This window comes from Stigmatopora argus, chromosome 21, assembly GCF_051989625.1.
Source record: "Stigmatopora argus isolate UIUO_Sarg chromosome 21, RoL_Sarg_1.0, whole genome shotgun sequence".
NCBI classification, from domain to species: Eukaryota; Metazoa; Chordata; class Actinopteri; order Syngnathiformes; family Syngnathidae; genus Stigmatopora; species Stigmatopora argus.
The window spans coordinates 12,212,685-12,230,175 of NC_135407.1; the positions used below are offsets into that span (position 1 = coordinate 12,212,685).

Genomic DNA, 17,491 nt, shown 5'->3' on the forward strand with positions numbered 1-17,491 from the left:
ACACTAGCATAGCATACGCTAGCATAACATACGCTAGCATTGTGTCTTGCTAGTGCCCATTGGGCCGAAGTTCCTTATATATGGGCAAAAAAATACACCCACATTTGAGACGGCGCCCTTTCAGGTATTGCGTCCTATAGGTGTGGAAATACGGTAGCTTTAATGAGTTCACTGGGTTTTTAGGCGTGAGCAGCACTCCCTTCACCCAGGCATCCATCGCCTCCTTCTCAGTTTGACGCTTGCTAGGCGGGCTCTACATTCACGGTTCATGGTCTTCGCAGATGTGGACCCATCAAGCCTCACATGCAGTTCCACAATCACAGGATTGGTGTTGAATGAGTTGAAGACTACAGTAATTATTGATGTTTTACTGTTCCATTTACAGTTAACTGTTGTGGTGTAGCAAGGCAAAAAACATTTAAAGTTCACAGTGCCAGTATAAATACCTTTGGTATAATGGTGGTAATGGTATTCAAGTTTTTTTTATTTTTTAGCTTACCTGATTTTACTGAGCTTGTTTTTGTTTGATTACCAAATGCTTCCTTCACATTAAGCTTTATCCCCCTTTGATTAGTAGTAGTAATTGCAGAATCAACAGGTGCCATACCTTCAAATAACTTCATAATTGTATAGATTTAGCCCACATCTCATCTCATTTTCTGAACCGCTTTATCCTCATTAGGGTCGCGGGAGGTATTTTATGGGATTTTGATGTTTTCTGAATGATCTTGCCTTTACTCTTTATCCCATTCATATTTAGAGCGTAATATGCGAATGATCCAGATCCAGGACAACATCTCAGAGCAGAAGAGTTTAAAAGACAAACTTGAGAATGAACAAGACAAACTGCACGTGGAGTACAACAAGGTTAGCCAACCATTAAAACCTTAGATTTTTATGTAAAAAAAAAAAACAATGAAATACATTCTTTAGTATTTAAAGCAATTTAAGAGGTTTTTCTCTTTCACCTGTCTCCCACCTAATATATTTTTATTTATTTATTATTATTTATATATTTGATTAAACTGCGCAACATCTACAAAACAAAATTATCCTGCTTGATCAAATGAATATTAGGCGACGTCGGTGGCGCAAGTAATCGAGCGGGTTGTCCATTGACCGAAGGATCGCTGGTTCTAATCCTGCTCCCAATTGCGCACATTGTCATTGTTTACTTAGGCAAGACACTTCACCGCACTCAAACAACCATCACCAACCATCTAGCTCTCCAATGTCAGATCCATTGTAAACAAACAAATGATTTGGAGTTGCAGTTCGCCGCGAATTGTTGCGTTTGAGAATGTTGCATCCTAATCACCGAGACGTTGTGACAGCGACAAATACCCAACGTTACAGTGCAACTAGCAGGCCGCGCGCTACTCAGATCGGACAGGACGAGCAACTTTGCGGGGTAAAAAAGAGACGTGGGCTTTGCATCTTCGTAAATGAGGGATGGTGTAACGATAACACTGTTCTGGAAAGACCGTTTCCCAGAACTCAAATTCATGTCGGTGAGATGCAGACCCTTCTAGCCGTCATTATCATCACACCTCTTTACATCCCATCGAGCACTAATGTAAGAACCGCCCTCTCGGTTCTACTGGACACCATAAAGAATCACCAGCATGCCTACCCAAATGGCACGCACATCATTGCAGTAAATTTTAATCCGGTAAATCTCAAAACTGTTTTGCCGCAATTTTACAGGCACGCGTATTGTGGAATATTGAGGCGCCTGTTAGTCTAGATAACACCTACAGTCGCAGATAGTAACGTAGATTTTAAAGTTGCAGTGGTTTGATACTCCTTCCATTTCAATGTGATTGCTTCCCTTTCAAATTGATTTTACAATAAAAAAAATCTTACACATTTGAAACTTCAAACCTCTTAAATTGTTATTGTTACTTTCTTCGTTATTCATATATGAAAGGAACTATGTTACTTTAAAAATATATATGAAAATATCATGGTTTGACAAACCATGTTCGTTGTTGTGTCGTACAATAGGAGATAAGACAACTCCATCCTAACACTATGAAATGTGATGAATGATAACAACCAGAAATCTGACGGGGAGCTTTATTTTTTTTATAAATTTGCCTTCAAAACTGCTATGCAATATGAAATAAATAAAATATCAATAAATATCAACTGAAGACAATTGGCAAGGAGACTATTTTCAGCCTGATAAAAAGAAACTATGTACATTTACCTTTCATATGGCCATAACAGGCCTGAGCTTCCGCCAAGCTAGTCGGACATGCCCCGAGTTGCGACCCAACCTGGCGCGGCAAGGAGCGTCGCAAGATCGCTCGTTTGCATGGAGAGGGATGACAAAAGTTTTCAGACCAAACTGATTGAAATTGAGGTGGAAAACAACCTACATACACCGAAACGTGCATAAGTAAAAAGTGTCACTTTTTGTTACTACTATTTGGCGCTGTAGAGTTGTCACAAAAATTGCTACACAACTGTTCAAGGCGTACCTCTTGTTGAGTTATGCATGTTTGATGCTGATATGTTGAAATACAGCCTAGTTGTGGCCGTCCAAAACATCAATGAATAAATCAAATGGGCTCCACAGAGCTGTTTAGCTGTGCTATGCCCTATCAAAAAATTCAATGCCGACGCGTTGGGGGTTGTTATTAATGATTCAATATGTTTGCCACGTTGCCAAAAGCACCTTGAACTTTGATGCCCCCGAAAGGTCACCCCACGCATGAAAACTCACCATTTTAATCACCCAAGTCTCATAAACCATGGCCAAAATCAGCCTTGAATCGCTTAAATTTTCCAAGTTTGGGATAAGATTATCGACTTCCTGTTTGGTTTCACGTATGGCTGCAAGATATTTTTTGTGCAAGTTTGGGCCAAAGTCGCAGCTCTATGAGGAAAAAAACAACAGAAGAGAGGGCATTTTTTAATTTTCAAGGAGGCTCTGTTGAGCCACTTCTTTGACCATTTTCCTGTTACCATTTCTAGAAATGTATTTTCGCCAAGATCTTTGGATCCACCAAATTTGGTCAACATTTGACTATGTTAAGGCCTCCATATTGTGCAAATTCCATTGCTATGAAGAAAAATAATAACTAGGACTGGAAGCAAACAGTCTTCACCCAGCGCGACTTGGAGCATTGTGAAATCGCTCGTTTGCGCGGAGAGCCTTGTGGGAGAGATGAAAGGGGAGACTACTGAGCTCGAGGCCATGCCCGCCTACTCAACCCAAAGCGATCTCCCATTCGTGACTCCCAGGACATGCGTGCAAAATTTGGTGGACGTACCCGCTTCCCAACAGGCAGAAAAAAACTACTTCCTGTTCATAGAAAAGTGACGGTCACCAAAAGAACATACAATAGTTTTAAAGGTTTTTAAACATTCTATTGAGGAAACATCAGTGCATTTTTTGCAATCACATTGAGAAATTGTTTATAAACATTACAGATAAAAGCACTGACACTTGTGGCCTAAACTGACAATAACTGCCATAATAAATGACATGCGTAAGGACCATTCTAATGTTTTATCCTTTGTCATGCATGAAAACATGAAGCTCTGTGAATCTCTAGAGGAGCTGCTAAATGTCAATGGAGATCTGCGAAGTGAAGGCCAGGCAATATGGACCCTGCTTGGGAACATCCTAGGCCAGGTACCACCACCACCATCGTTTCTTGCGTCTTCATCCATTTACAGCTCCATGGCCATGAATTTAATTGTTTTAGACTATTAGAAAATTATAGATTTACACTTAAATTTGCAGGGTTATTTTTTTTCTTACAGAAGAAATATTTATATTCTAGGTACCTATGTTTTGGTGTAATTTTCACAAATATATACAGTGGTACCTCCAGATACGAGCTTAATCTGTTCCGGGACTGAGCTCGTATGACAAGATTCTCGCAACTCGAGCGGAAGTTTCCCATTGAAATGAATGGGAAACAAATTAATTTTTTCCAACTCCATACCTGTCAACCTCTGCCGATAACTGCCCTTATAAATGATTATGATTCCCCTTACAAATCCCCCAAAAACCTTACAAACACCGTACGACTCGTTGTAAGGTTCGGGGGGACTTTATCCACGGCACTCGTAAACGAACAAACAAATTTAAATTAACTTGGATAACTATATACAGACACTCAACGTTTAATGTAACTTCAAACAAAACTAAATTCTAAATTTGTTGTAATCTTTTTTACCTTACGTAGTTCTACGGGTTGACACCACCTGGCCGCTCCGCCGAAGTCTTCAAAACGAACGCATCAAGAGTTGTTTGTTTTTGTCTACCCTTCAAAATATTTCGATAATGTCGCATACAAATGTCATCACAATAGGATAACGCACGACCACTTGCCAACGAGAAATAGTCTTTAAAGAACGATCGCGGGAGCATCTTTCCTGAGAAAGAATAACAGGAAATACAATAGTTGATCTTACCCACGTATTGATTGTGGGTAGTGAAGTTTTATTCTGAGAAAGGTTGCCATTGCCTATGGGTGTTGTGTGCACGAGTATACTTCATTACCCAGAAAGCCCTCTTTTTGCCCGCGCGTTGTGCATTTCCTGGTCGTATGAGAAACTCGTCTGAATTAATTAGTTCCGTGCTCGTAGATATTGTTATACACGAAAGATATGCAAAAAAAATGCCATGGCCACCTGGCTTGGTCGCATCACGAAATTTTGACCGCATCACGGGCGAATTATTCGATCGAAATTTCCCCCGTAAGACGAGCATTTTGTATGACGAGCGGTCGTATGACGAGGTACCACTGTATATGAATAGCCATATGAGGATTAATTAATTACACTATTAAATATTCTGTGATGGAATCAATTGTAAAGAATTGTGGGGTAATAGAGAAAAAGAGATACACACGAACATTGGGGACCAGGACTGGGCAAAATCTAACCGTTTCTAAAATAGAATAGCTGCTTTGACTCGTCTTCCAGCGCCCAATCAAATTGTCCCTACTTCTTAAAGGTACAATGTAATACTGCACCAAGTGACTTTAAAATTATTCCTGACTATACTTTAGATATAAATCAGTCTGGAAAATGACAGAAAATGCTTAATAATGAAATTAGATCCTAAATAATCTTCCTTTTAAGTTGCCTTGCCCCTTACCACTAAAAATATCCTCAAACAGAAGGCTTCACACCCATAAAGAGCCATAAACTTTCTCAGTCATTATCTTTCTCTCACTCTCCACATCTGTTCACCATTATCTCCCCTTCGTTCTCCACAGCTTGCCTTTACTGCTTTCAAGTACAAGGAACCAAGTGCAGTCATCACTTGGCAGGAGTTAACCATTACAGTGCTTCCCAGGCTCAATATTACAAAAGAACTGGCCAAAAATGTCATCTACCCTTCCATAAAATCAAATATAGATATCCACACACATGGCAACTTTGCAGACATAGGCTTTTAAAAACATAATGATTTTAACATGTATTTTTGACTAACAATGATCTTGTTTTCTTGCTGGCTCTATTAAAAAAAGTTGGCAACATTCATTTGTTTAATTGCAGGTTTATTATTCATGGGTGGGAAGTGGCCAGTTTTGCCAGTGTCTCATCTCAAATAATTTGAACTGTTTTTCCCCAATGTTCCACAGAAACTTAGCACTCCAACCGTCCTAAATACCCCTAAAGAAAGGAAGTCTTGCAAAAAAGAAGGGGGATCACAAGGGAAGCCATCTAGCCTGCCGGCAATACTCTACAGGTGGGAAGTCGCTCACATCAACATCGTGATATACAGTGATCACCAAATTTTTTTGTTACTGGCCACCAGAAGGTTGATGTGCTTAATGAGTTGTCGAGTTCTGTCTTGCTGTCATAAAATTAAATTTAAAAAAGTGGTTGTTCGTGTGGGCTAATGGTATGTTATTTTTTTTTTTTCACCTAGAGGTAAGATCGGGCCGAAAAAATAGAGCTCGACCCGAACCGGCCCGTGGGTATTAGAGCCCGGCCTGGCCCGAAACCGGCGAATTAACTTGATTTGCAGCCCCGAGCCCAGAGCAAACCCCCCAAAAATTATTTTATTTCTGAGGACTTGGGACTCCTGAGTCGGGAGGAGGAGGGGTGATTTATCATAACAGATTAAAGCCTTTCTTTTATAACTAAATCTAAGTTAAACAAGACTATAAACATTTACATCTTTTATATGATAATATAGATGTTTGACGATTTCAACTGTTTAAATGCCTGCTCAGCATTGAGGTGCCAGTCTTTTTGCTCTTGTAGCAAAGCGCCACATTGACTACATTCAGTTTCTCTAGCATATTCAACAATAATTTCCTATCTGTCATTCCTACTCGATGTACTGAATAATATGTATTCATGGAAACAGTGCCTTGCGAAAGTATTCGGCCCCCTTGAACTTTTCAACCTTTCATCACATTTCAGGCTTTGAATATAAAGATAAAATTAAAGCTTTTTGTCAAGAATTAAGTAGTGGACACAATTGTGACGTGAATTGAAATTCATCGGATATTTTCAACTTTTTTACCAAATTAAAAACCAGAAAAATGGGGCATCCACAAGATCGGGTTGGGTCGGGCTCGGGCTAAAGATCTTGCCTCAAGTTCAACCGCAAACCAATATAATATCAAGAAAGGATTAAACCAGTGTTTAATTTTTGTTCCCGACAAAAACATATTTGAATGACAACAAGATAGGATATACAGTCGTATGAAACAGTTTGGGCACCCCTGATCATTCTCAAGATTTTCCTAAATCATTGGTTGTTTGGACTAGCAATATCAGTTGAATATATCATATAGCAGACAAACACAAGGATATTTAAGAAGTGAAATTATTTTTTTACGATTTCTAGAAACATAGTGAGGAAATGTGTTTATTTTTTTGTTCCCGACAAAGACATTTGAATGACAACAAGATAGGATAGGATATACAGTTGAATGAAAAAGTTTGGGCACCCCTGATCATTCTCAAGATTTTCCTAAATCATTGGTTGTTTGGACTAGCAATATCAGTTGAATATATCCGTGACCGGACGTTTGGTCGCCAGACTTTTGGTCGCCGGACTTTTGGTCGCCGGACTTTTGGTTGCCGGACGTTTGGTCGCCGGACGTTTGGCCCGGACCCAAACAACCGGCGACCAAAGGTTCGGCGACCAAAAGTCAGGCGACAAAACAAGGTAAAACAACACGGTCTACGCATCAATAAAAGCCAACAATGGCCCTGAGCAGTTTCACTGAGCGGACGTGTGAGTGTATAAGAGTTTGTATGTACATGAGTTGTCCCCTTAGGAAGGGACGTCAGTCAGGGTCCTAACAAGTTTTCCAACAAAACAATAAAAGTATGGGAAATGTTGAGCTTTTTTTAGCCTAATAATTAATAGGGCATTAAGTATGACTAAATAATAATTTGCAGTTTGTATTTAGGGAATTTGAGCAATAATTTTAAATGGTAATTATCAATAACCTTGAGCGACCAAACGTCTGACGACCAAAAGTCCAGCGACCAAACGGCCGAGTACCGAATATATCATATAGCAGACAAACACAAGGATATTTAAGAAGTGAAATGAAGTTTTTAGGATTTATAGAAAGTGTGCAATAATTACTTAAACAAAAGTAGGCAGGTGTGCATAATTTGGGCTTGTCCAAATATGCTTTAGCCTACCTCTAGCGACTCTGATTGTGGCATGTGCGCAAGAAAGACTTCTGCCACATTACTCACCCCATACAGCATCTCTTTGTGCAAAGTGTGCTTAATAATTGAATGAGGTACAGTGATACCATCTGCAGCAAGATCATGTTGTAGGTCTGTTCTCGCCATCCTTCCCCACTGCTTATTTGATGTTTCTTGGCCTGCCACTCCGGACCTTAACTAGCACTGTGCCTGTGGTCTTCCGTTTCCTCACTATGTTTCTCACAGTGGAAACTGACAGCTGAAATCTCTGAACTAGCTTTTTGTGCTTTAGCACAAAAGTACATTGGCCGAAACCATGATGTTGAACAATCTTTCTTTTCAGGTCATTTGACAATTGTTTTGAGGCTCCCATGTGGCCACTCTTCAGAGAAGATGCAAAGAAGACAACTTAGAACTGTCCACCTTAAATAACCTTTCTCATGATTGGCTTCACCTGTGTATATAGGTCAAGGGTCACTGAGCTTAGCATTCAAATTAGCGTAATGCATCTTCCTCTTCACTATACCCCATATATTTTCTATAGAGTTAAGACCTGCTGGCCAATCAAGGACAGGGATTTCATGGTCATAAAATCAGGCACTGATAGATTTGCCAAATCATTTTGGAAAGTGGAATCTGCAATCCATTAAGTTTGTCAGGAACAGGAAGCATGAAGTTATCTAAAATGTCATGATAGATCGCTGACCTTGGACTTTAGAAAACAAAGTAGGCCAACACCGGTACAGTAATACCTTGACATACGAGTGCCCCGACATACGAGCAATTTGAGATACAAGTAAAATTTTGAGCAAATATTTATCTTGAGATACGAGACAATTTTTGATATACGTGCATACAGCCGACGCAAGAGGCTGCTGTCTTTCTCCCCGCAACTCCCTCGTGTAAATATCTCTACGAGCACTAAGCGGAGCGTTTCATTTGTTTTTTTTCCCTTGTTAGTCAGTGCAGAAGGGTGTACGTGTGGCAGAGCTTTCTCGCCAATACGAGAGGAGTATACTACAGACGCTCCCCTACTTACGAACGAGTTAGGTTCCGAGCGATTGTTCATAAGTTGAATTTGTTTGTAAGTTGATTCAGTGCTATATTTTGTATTATAATTTATGTTTAAGGGCTATATAGGTATATTGAAGGTTTATATAAGTGCATTTGTATGTTTAAGGCTTGTATAAGTAACACGCATTGGTTTGTACTAAAAAACATTTAATAAAATGGAGAGAATATGTACAGTACTGTATAGAGAGAGAGAGATTTATGTTTTAGAAACTGGCCGAAAGAAGCGATCTAACGACGATTGCACAGTTTTCTTTTTTCATCATAAATGATGCGGTAGCCCTGTATGGCATCATTCAATTGATTTGCAAACTTTGTGCAACGTTCAATATTTGGGTCCTGCTGCTCGATCTTTCTGTTTATAAATGGTACTGACGGTCGAACGATTCAAGTTGTATGCCCGTGCAACGCTCACCACTCTCGCGCGCATCAAACTTCGTTATTATTGCCACTCGTTTCAAATGAAATGGCTTGCCTCTTCCTTGCACCTCCCTCACTAGAAGCCTTTCACTTTTCACCAACCATATTGAATAATGGCTGCACGAGATATTTCATGATAAAAATGAAAAAGGTTCTTTGCGCACTGGAGATGCGTCACGCACTTACGCAACTTACGCACTGCAACGAACTGGGCAGAGGAAGGTGGATGCTGGGCCAGCTGAGCGCTCACAGCGCCAGGCGTCGGTATTAGCGGCGGAAAGAAGCACTACTCGGAAAAAGGCGCGCAATACAAAATCGAACTTACGAACATTTTTCGACAAACGCAATTTGCAGACATGTTCGTATGTACCGTTGTTCGTAAGTCGTATGTTCGTAAGTAGGGGAGCGTCTGTACTTCCTTTTGGCAAGTGGTCGTGCGCTATCCTATTGTGAGGACATTTGTGTGCATAATTTTCGGAATATTTTGAAGGGAAGACAAAAGTAAACAACCCTCAATAAGTTCCTTTTAAAAACTGCAGCTGAAAGTCAGGGTGGAGGCGGGGCAAATATAGCCAACCCGGGAGAAGAAAGGTATAAAAATAAAGTTAGAATTAAGTTTAGTGTAAGGTTAGATTAAACTTAATTTTGATTGTCTGTATTGTAATCCAAGTTTATTTAAATTTGTTTGTTACGTTAGGAGCGCATTGCCATGCAAAAAGTCTGTCTCTCTTTCTCTCTCTGTCCCTCTCTCCCCTCCGCGAAATCCGTCTAATTTTAGCACTATTAAACATCATAACCACTAGTTCTTTGTTAATCTGTTAATAGATGGCGAATTAGAACAAATAAAAATGTTTTTTCCATTCCAATATCCTGTTTTTGGTGTCTTTTCAGAGAGTTGGAACGAATTAATTTGTTTTTAGTTCATTTCTATGGAAAACGTTCATTTGAGATACAAGTAAATTGAATACGAGCTCAGTCCCGGAACACAATAAGATCATATCTCAAGGTACCACTGTACATGTAATTGCACCACAAACCGTCTTCCTCCAGATACAGGGACCTTGTCTTCCTGTGGAGTGCAAAATGTACTTTCATCAGACAACATAGTAAATTTGTACCACTGAGCAGCAGTCTAGTCCTTTTTGTTCTTAGCTCAGGCGAAACACTTCTTACACTTTCTCTTGTTCAAGAGTGGCTTGACACAAGCAATGCAATAGCGGAAACTCATGTCTTTCATGCGCTTCTTTGTGGTGCTTCTTGAATCACTGACTCCAGCTGCAGTCCTCTCTTTGGGTATCTCCCTCACATTCTTGGGTGAGCTTTGTTTCACAATTCTCTCTTGGATGTGATTATCCTTACAGCTTGTACACGTTTTTTTCTTCCGCATTTGTCCATTCCTATCACCAAATACCTAAAATGTTGTTCCCTCACAGCTCAGTAATGTTGGATATCTGTTGTTGTTATGAATCCAATTTGATAGTAAAAAGACAACAACCAGTCAGCAAGTTCTTTTTAAATGTCCTTTCTATATTACTGTGGTAGTATAGCACTGACGCCAAACCAATTCCATAAAGGGACAACTGGGTGTAAGTTTTCTTTCAATAAAGAGGATACATTTTCACCTATCTAATCACCTACATGTGTAATCAGTTGACTGCAGTCAGGTGCTGCTTGTTTCAGCAGAAAAAAGTCATTGGTTGAACTGTCTGTGCTGTGTTGGTTGTTTGAAACCCCTGGTACACAGTAGAGTAAATTCTCCATCATCATTGTAAATAGCTGAAGAATACATTCTCTTTTGGCAGCTGTGGCATCTGCAAAAAGAACCAAGACCAACATCTGCTAGTGCTATGTGACACCTGCAAACTGTACTATCATTTGGGCTGTCTGGAACCACCACTGACACGTATGCCCAAGAAGACCAAGAACAGCTACTGGTAAGGCTCTAAATCTGTCATGAGTTCGCCTCGGGTGCGCAGCAGAGTCGGACCCAAAGATGCAAGAAGTAGATGAGACAGGACTGCTGGTGCACAAAACGAATGGCTAAATAATACAAAAAGCCATGCAAACTTAGGACTTGGTAAAAATCAATAAAGAAACAAACTTAACCGGGATGGCACATACGCACACTGACATGAAGACAACATGACCAAACGTAAGCAATAATCCAACAACTAGACATACCAGGACGCAACGTATAAATAGACACACAAGGGATAATTACAAATCAAGCACACCTGGTCCCATAAGGAAGGGTAGCCCCGAGGGACACGTATCACCCAGACAGCACACCTCCAACAAAATGTAACAGTACCCCACCTCCCCCTCTTAAGGGACGAATCCCAGATGTCCCAAAATCCAAAACTCCAATATAAAAACAAATAGGAGGGAGGGGGCCCGGAGGAGGGCAAAGGTGCTCTCCAAAACATGAAAAAAGTGAATCCCCAGTCGGGATGTCGACCCGGCCGGCCCGCAAAGAAGAGGCGAACAGGTCCTTCAGGGAGTTGTCCAGGCCTGCCCGCAAAGAAGCGGCAAAAAGGTCTTTCAGGGGCTCGTCCCGGCCAGCCCGCAAAGAAGTGGCGAGCAGGCCCTTAAGGCGGTCGTCCCGACTGGCCCGCAAGAAAGCAGGGAGGAGGTCCTTCAGGCAGTCGTCCCGGCCTGCCCGCAAAGAAGCAGCGAGCAGGCCCTTCAAGGGGTCGTTTCGGCCGCCCGCAGAGAAGCGGCAAGCTCTCTCGTCAAAAGGTCGTTCAGTCAGGTCCGCTAAGCAGTAGTGTTGCGTTTTGCCCTGGAAAGTCCATGTAGATGTTAGAGCAAGGTGGGGGAGTGACTCACCTAACACTGAGGCAATTCTGCCGGAAGCATCCACCAGGTAGCCCTAAGGCTGCTCGCCCCAGAGTCATCATCGTCGACTCCGCCCTCGGCTTCCAAGCCCACGCCAAAGGGATGGCCGTCCGCGGCCTCCAAGTCCACGCCAAAGGGATGGCCGTCCGCGGCCTCCAGGTCCATGCCAAAGGGATGACCGTCCGCGGCCTCCAAGTCCACGCCAAAGAGATGGCCGTCCGCGGCCTCCAAGTCCATGCCAAAGGGATGGCCGTCCGCGGCCTCCAAGTCCACGCCAAAGGGATGGCCGTCCGTGGCCTCCAAGTCCACGCCAAAGGGATGGCCGTCCGCGGCCTCCAAGTCCACGCCAAAGGGATGGCCGTCCGCTGGCTCCAAGTCCACGCCAAAGGGATGGCCAAACGCGGCCTCCAAGTCCACGCCAAAGGGATGGCCGTCCCCGGCCTCCAAGTCCACGCCAAAGGGATGGCCGTCCACAGCCTCCAAGTCCACGCCAAAGGGATGGCCAAACGCGGCCTCCAAGTCCACGCCAAAGGGATGGTCGTCCGTGGCCTCCCAAGTCCATGCCGTCGCCGTGGCCCCTGCCAAAAGGATGGCTGTCTGTGGCTTCCAAGTCCACGCCGTCGCCGAGGCCCCTGCCAAAAGGATGGCTGTCCGCGGCCTCCAATTCCAAGCCACCATCGGGGCCCCTGCCAGGAGAATCGCCATCGCGGGCGCATGAGAGCGGGGTGCTAAGGCGGGCGCACGAGAGCGAGGCGCCAAGGCGGGCGCACGAGAGCGAGGCGCCAAGGCGGGCGCACGAGAGCGGGGCGCCATGGCGGGTGCACGAGAGCGGGCCGCCATGGCGGGCGCACCAGAGCGGGCCGCCAAGGCGGGCGCACAAGAGTGAGGCGCCGGAGCGGGCGCGCCGACGTCGGCGCGCGGGGGCGAGGCGCCGGCGCGCCGGAGCGGGCGCGCCGACGTCGGCGCGCCGGAGCGAGGCGCCGGCGCGCCGGAGCGAGGCGCCGGAGCGAGGCGCCGGAGCGAGGCGCCGCCGTCGGCGCGCAGGTACGTTGCGCCGGTGCCGGCGCGCATGAGCGAGGCGCCGGTGTGGCCATGCAAGAACGAGGCGCCAGTGTGGCATGCAAGGTAGGCTAGTTGGAGCGGGTACCTGCACGAGGTGTTCCTCCTCTTCCCACGCCCCCAAAATTTCGCACATTACCATGCCAGATCTCAAAGGGCCGCCTATATCCTGCCACGTCTCGAATAGGCAGCTGTCATCCAGCCCTGTCCCAAATTGGCCGCCGTTATCATGCCACATTTCAAAACGGGCGACGTCATCAAGCCATGCTCGGCCATCGGAGCTCTCTCCGTCCCGCCCCCTCGTCACCCGCCGCTGACTTTGGGCGCACGGCATGGCCCTGCTGGCAGCTGGAACGCCGGTCTCCCAAGCATCTCGGGGAGGGGCACCCCACCGTGTTCCCGTCTGCAGGGAATAAAAGTATTTCTCAGCCGTCAATAGCTGAGAGTGTGACGTGGGGACGTCTCACGGGAGCTCCGCCACGCCTGCCGAGTAGAATAGGTGGGAGTGAGAAAGTCCCACTTGGACTCGGAGTCGGAGCCCAGGAGATTTAGAGCACCGGGCCATTCTTGTATTCAAACATATCCTAGTCCGAGTCCCATTCAAAAGTAAAACTTTTTTTCGCAGAGGGGGGCAGAAGCAACGATGAGTGTCCCGTGGGGGAATAACGAGGGAGATGCGCGAACTGGCAGGCAGGCGGTGGTTTGACGGCAGGCAGGTGACGGGCTGACAGTCGTCGGCGTTCACGTTGACGCCGATGGCCTCGCGGCAGCTGACGGGGAGAAGCCCAGTGAGCGATCCCACACCGTAGCTGGGTCCACTATTGGTTGGATTATTCTGTCATGAATTCGCCTCGTGTACGCAGCGGAGTCGGACCCAAAGATGCAGGAAGTAGATGAGACAGGAGTGCTGGTGCACGAAACTAAAGGCTTTAATAAGAACTACCGTATTTTCACACCTATAGGGCGCACTTTAATGTCTAAATTTTTCTCTAAAATGTGACTGGTTTTATTTCTTGCCGACACGCTACTAATTGCGATCAACCCAGTGGACGTTCACCCTAAAAATAGCCTCCCCGCATATTCCAAGCATTATGGTAAATCCATTCAAAACATCCCAGGCGAGTGTCAAGGCATTTCACTTCTGTGTGCTTGTAGCGCTTTTAACCCTCAAAAACACTCTACTCAAAGAAACAGCACTTAAGACCTGCCTGACGTGAATGACAACAGAATGCGGGTGTGAACGCTTGGAAAATGGACTGAAGCCATGGATCGAACACAATTTAACAGCGAGGAGGAACATCTTTGCGAACGGCTTGGGAGTGATGCGTGTCAGATGGCTGCCAACATAGAGGTTCCATACAAAGACAGGCAGGCAGCGTCGCGGGAGTAACCTGATGATTTGGAATGGATTGTCGATGCTGGGGGGAAAGTGCTGGCGAGCACTGTACTTTGAACTTTTGTCAAAGCTCAAATCACTATTACGAAACCCCACGACGAACACGCTGGCCCTGACAATGTTATGGAATCTAGCATTGTTGGCCAACTCTATGTTGGATACAGAAGATGAGGACTATGACAGTTTTGTAGATGTTTTAATACTTTGACTTATATTTTTGCAAATATACATGATGACGTCAATACAGACGCTCCCCTACTTACGAACGAATTAGGTTCCGAGCAATTGTTGATAAGTTGAATTTGTTTGTAAGTTGATTCAGTGCTATATTTTGTATTATAATTTATGTTTAAGGCCTATATAAGTATATTGAAGGTTTATATAAGTGCATTTGTATGTTTAAGGCTTGTATAAGTAACACGCATTGGTTTGTACTGAAAAAAACATTTAATAAAATGGAGAGAATATGTACAGTACTCTAGAGAGAGAGAGAGAGAGAGAGATTTATGTATTAGAAACTGGCCGAAAGAAGCGATCTAACGACGATTGCACAGTTTTCTTCTTTTTTTCATCATAAATGATGCGGTAGCACTGTATGGCATCATTCAATTGATTTGCAAACTTTGTGCAACGTTCAATATTTGGGTCCTGCTGCTCGATCTTTCTGTTTATAAATGGTACTGACGGTCGAACGATTCAAGTTGTATGCCCGTGCAACGCTCACCACTCTCACGCGCACAAGCTTCGTTATTATTGCCACTCGTTTCAAATGAAATGGCTTGCCTCTTTCTTGCACCTCCCTCACTAGAAGCATTTCGCTTTTCACCAACCATATTGAATAATGGCTGCACGAGATATTTCATGATAAAAATGAAAAAGGTTCTTTGCGCACTGGAGATACATCACGCACTTACGCAACTTACGCACTGCAACGAACTGGGCAGAGGAAGGTGGATGCTGGGTGAGCTGAGCTCACAGCGCCAGGCGTCGGTATTAGCGGCGGAAAGAAGCACTACTCGGAAAAAGGCGTGCAATACAAAATCGAACTTACGAACATTTTTCGACATAAACGCAATTTGCAGACATGTTCGTATGTACCGTTGTCCGTAAGTCGTATGTTCGTAAGTAGGGGAGCGTCTGTACAACAAAATCAAACTAAATTTTGCTCATTTTGCCCTTTTTAAAACATATGCTGGCATGCATGCTATGTGCTATGCTGTGTTTCATGCTAGTACAACCATAGCAGCGCGTCGAAAAACCTTATGATGGCGGCGCGCACTGACGCAGCGGCTTCAAGCTCTCCGGTTCGGTGTCGTTCGTTATCTTACAGTCGCCAGGATTTACTCACTATCCGAAGGATATGCGATACATCCGATTTCTTAACACACTCTCCGGGATCTCCGTGGCTAGCCAGCCCACCAAAAGCACGTCGAAGGCGGCGAAGGGACAGGAAACAGAAGCGTGGATGCCGGGCTGGCCTTGCTGCTAAGCTGAAACAACAACCACACCGAGCTCCGCTCCCTAGTATCCTTTTGACCAACGCCCGATCCATCACCCACAAAATGGATGAGTTGGAACTTCGTATTGCTACCAACAGCTTTGTTAGGAACTGTAATATTATTATCATCTCAGAAACGTGGCTACACCCGCATATCCCCGACGCGGCGGTATCGCTAGCTAGCCGAACGCTTTTTCGCAACGACCGTTCTAAAGTATTAACAGGCAAAAGCAAGGGGGGAGGACTGTGCATGTATATACATAATGAATGGTGTTGTGACAGTAAAATTATTGACACTCACTGTTCCCCGGATTTAGAGTTATTAGCAACACGATGTAGGCCCTATTATCTACCAAGAGAGCTTAACGTCGTCATAGCAACGGCTATCTATATACCTCCGAATGCTAACGTTAACACGGCACTTAACCTCCTGCTAACGGCTGTTAACAAACAACAGCTTGACCACCCCGATGGAGTTTTTATTGTCGCTGGTGATTTCAACAAGGCGTGTTTAAAGACTGTTTTACCTAAGTTTATTCAATACGTAAATTGTAATACTAGAGGAGACAAAACTCTTGACCATGTCTATTCTAACATCAAACATGCTTATAAAGCCACTTCCCTCCCTCACCTAGCTGGATCAGATCACCTCTGCCTATCTCTCACCCCCGCTTACACTCCACTCCGGAGGCAAACAACGCCACAAATAAAGACAATAAAAACTTGGCCCGACAACGCACTCTCTCAGCTGCAGGACTGCTTTTCCCGCACCAACTGGGAACTTTTTGTACACGACAACCTCCAGGACTACACGGACTCTGTACTTTCTTACATAAAAAACTGCATCGACAACGTCACTATAGATAAACGAATACGGGTTTTTCCTAACCAAAAACCCTGGATGACCAATGAGACACAGGCACTCATCAAATGCCGGAACTCCGCCTTTAGATCAGGGGACAAGATAAAATATATCGCTGCCAGAGCTGAGCTGAAAAGAGGCATTAAAAAGGCCAAGGCGGCATATACCAAAAAAATTGAGGAGCACTTCACAGAAAATAACCCAAAGAAGATGTGGCAAGGAATACGACATATTACCAACTACAATAACAATAATATGTCTGTTAATGCAGATGCCTCACTAGCGGAGAATTTGAACCGTTTCTTTGCCCGCTTTGAGACTGACAAATCAGACCCAGTCTCAACACCCCCACCACCACCCTGCAGCAATACGCTGACGGTCCGGGAACAGGAAGTGAGACTGGTAATGCGGTCTGTGAACACCAGGAAGGCTGCGGGCCTAGACGGAGTACCTGGGAAGGTGCTCAAAGCCTGTGCTGACCAGCTGGCTGGAGTCTTCACAAATATTTTCAATTGTTCCCTGCAACTATCCATCATTCCATCTTGTCTGAAATCTGCCACCATCATCCCTGTCCCCAAAAAGCCAACCATTGGCAGCATGAATGATTATAGGCCTGTTGCCCTCACGCCTGTGATCATGAAGTGCTTTGAAAAGTTGTTAGCCCGCCATATCAGGAATACAATCTCTCCCTCAA

General features: G+C 44.4%; 1 protein-coding gene across 6 annotated transcripts in view; it reads left to right on the forward strand.

The window, feature by feature from the left end:
- Positions 1–17,491, forward strand: part of phf14 (PHD finger protein 14) — a 155,514-nt gene that overhangs the window by 77,020 nt on the left and 61,003 nt on the right. For 5 of the 6 annotated variants that reach the window (XM_077591018.1, XM_077591021.1, XM_077591017.1 and 2 more), the window contains 4 exons: positions 761–867; positions 3,551–3,646; positions 5,613–5,719; positions 10,947–11,078. In XM_077591018.1, coding sequence (XP_077447144.1) covers positions 761–867; positions 3,551–3,646; positions 5,613–5,719; positions 10,947–11,078 — 442 coding nt within the window. The remainder of the gene's footprint in view (positions 1–760; positions 868–3,550; positions 3,647–5,612; positions 5,720–10,946; positions 11,079–17,491) is intronic. The other variant, XM_077591020.1, reaches the window with a different exon arrangement.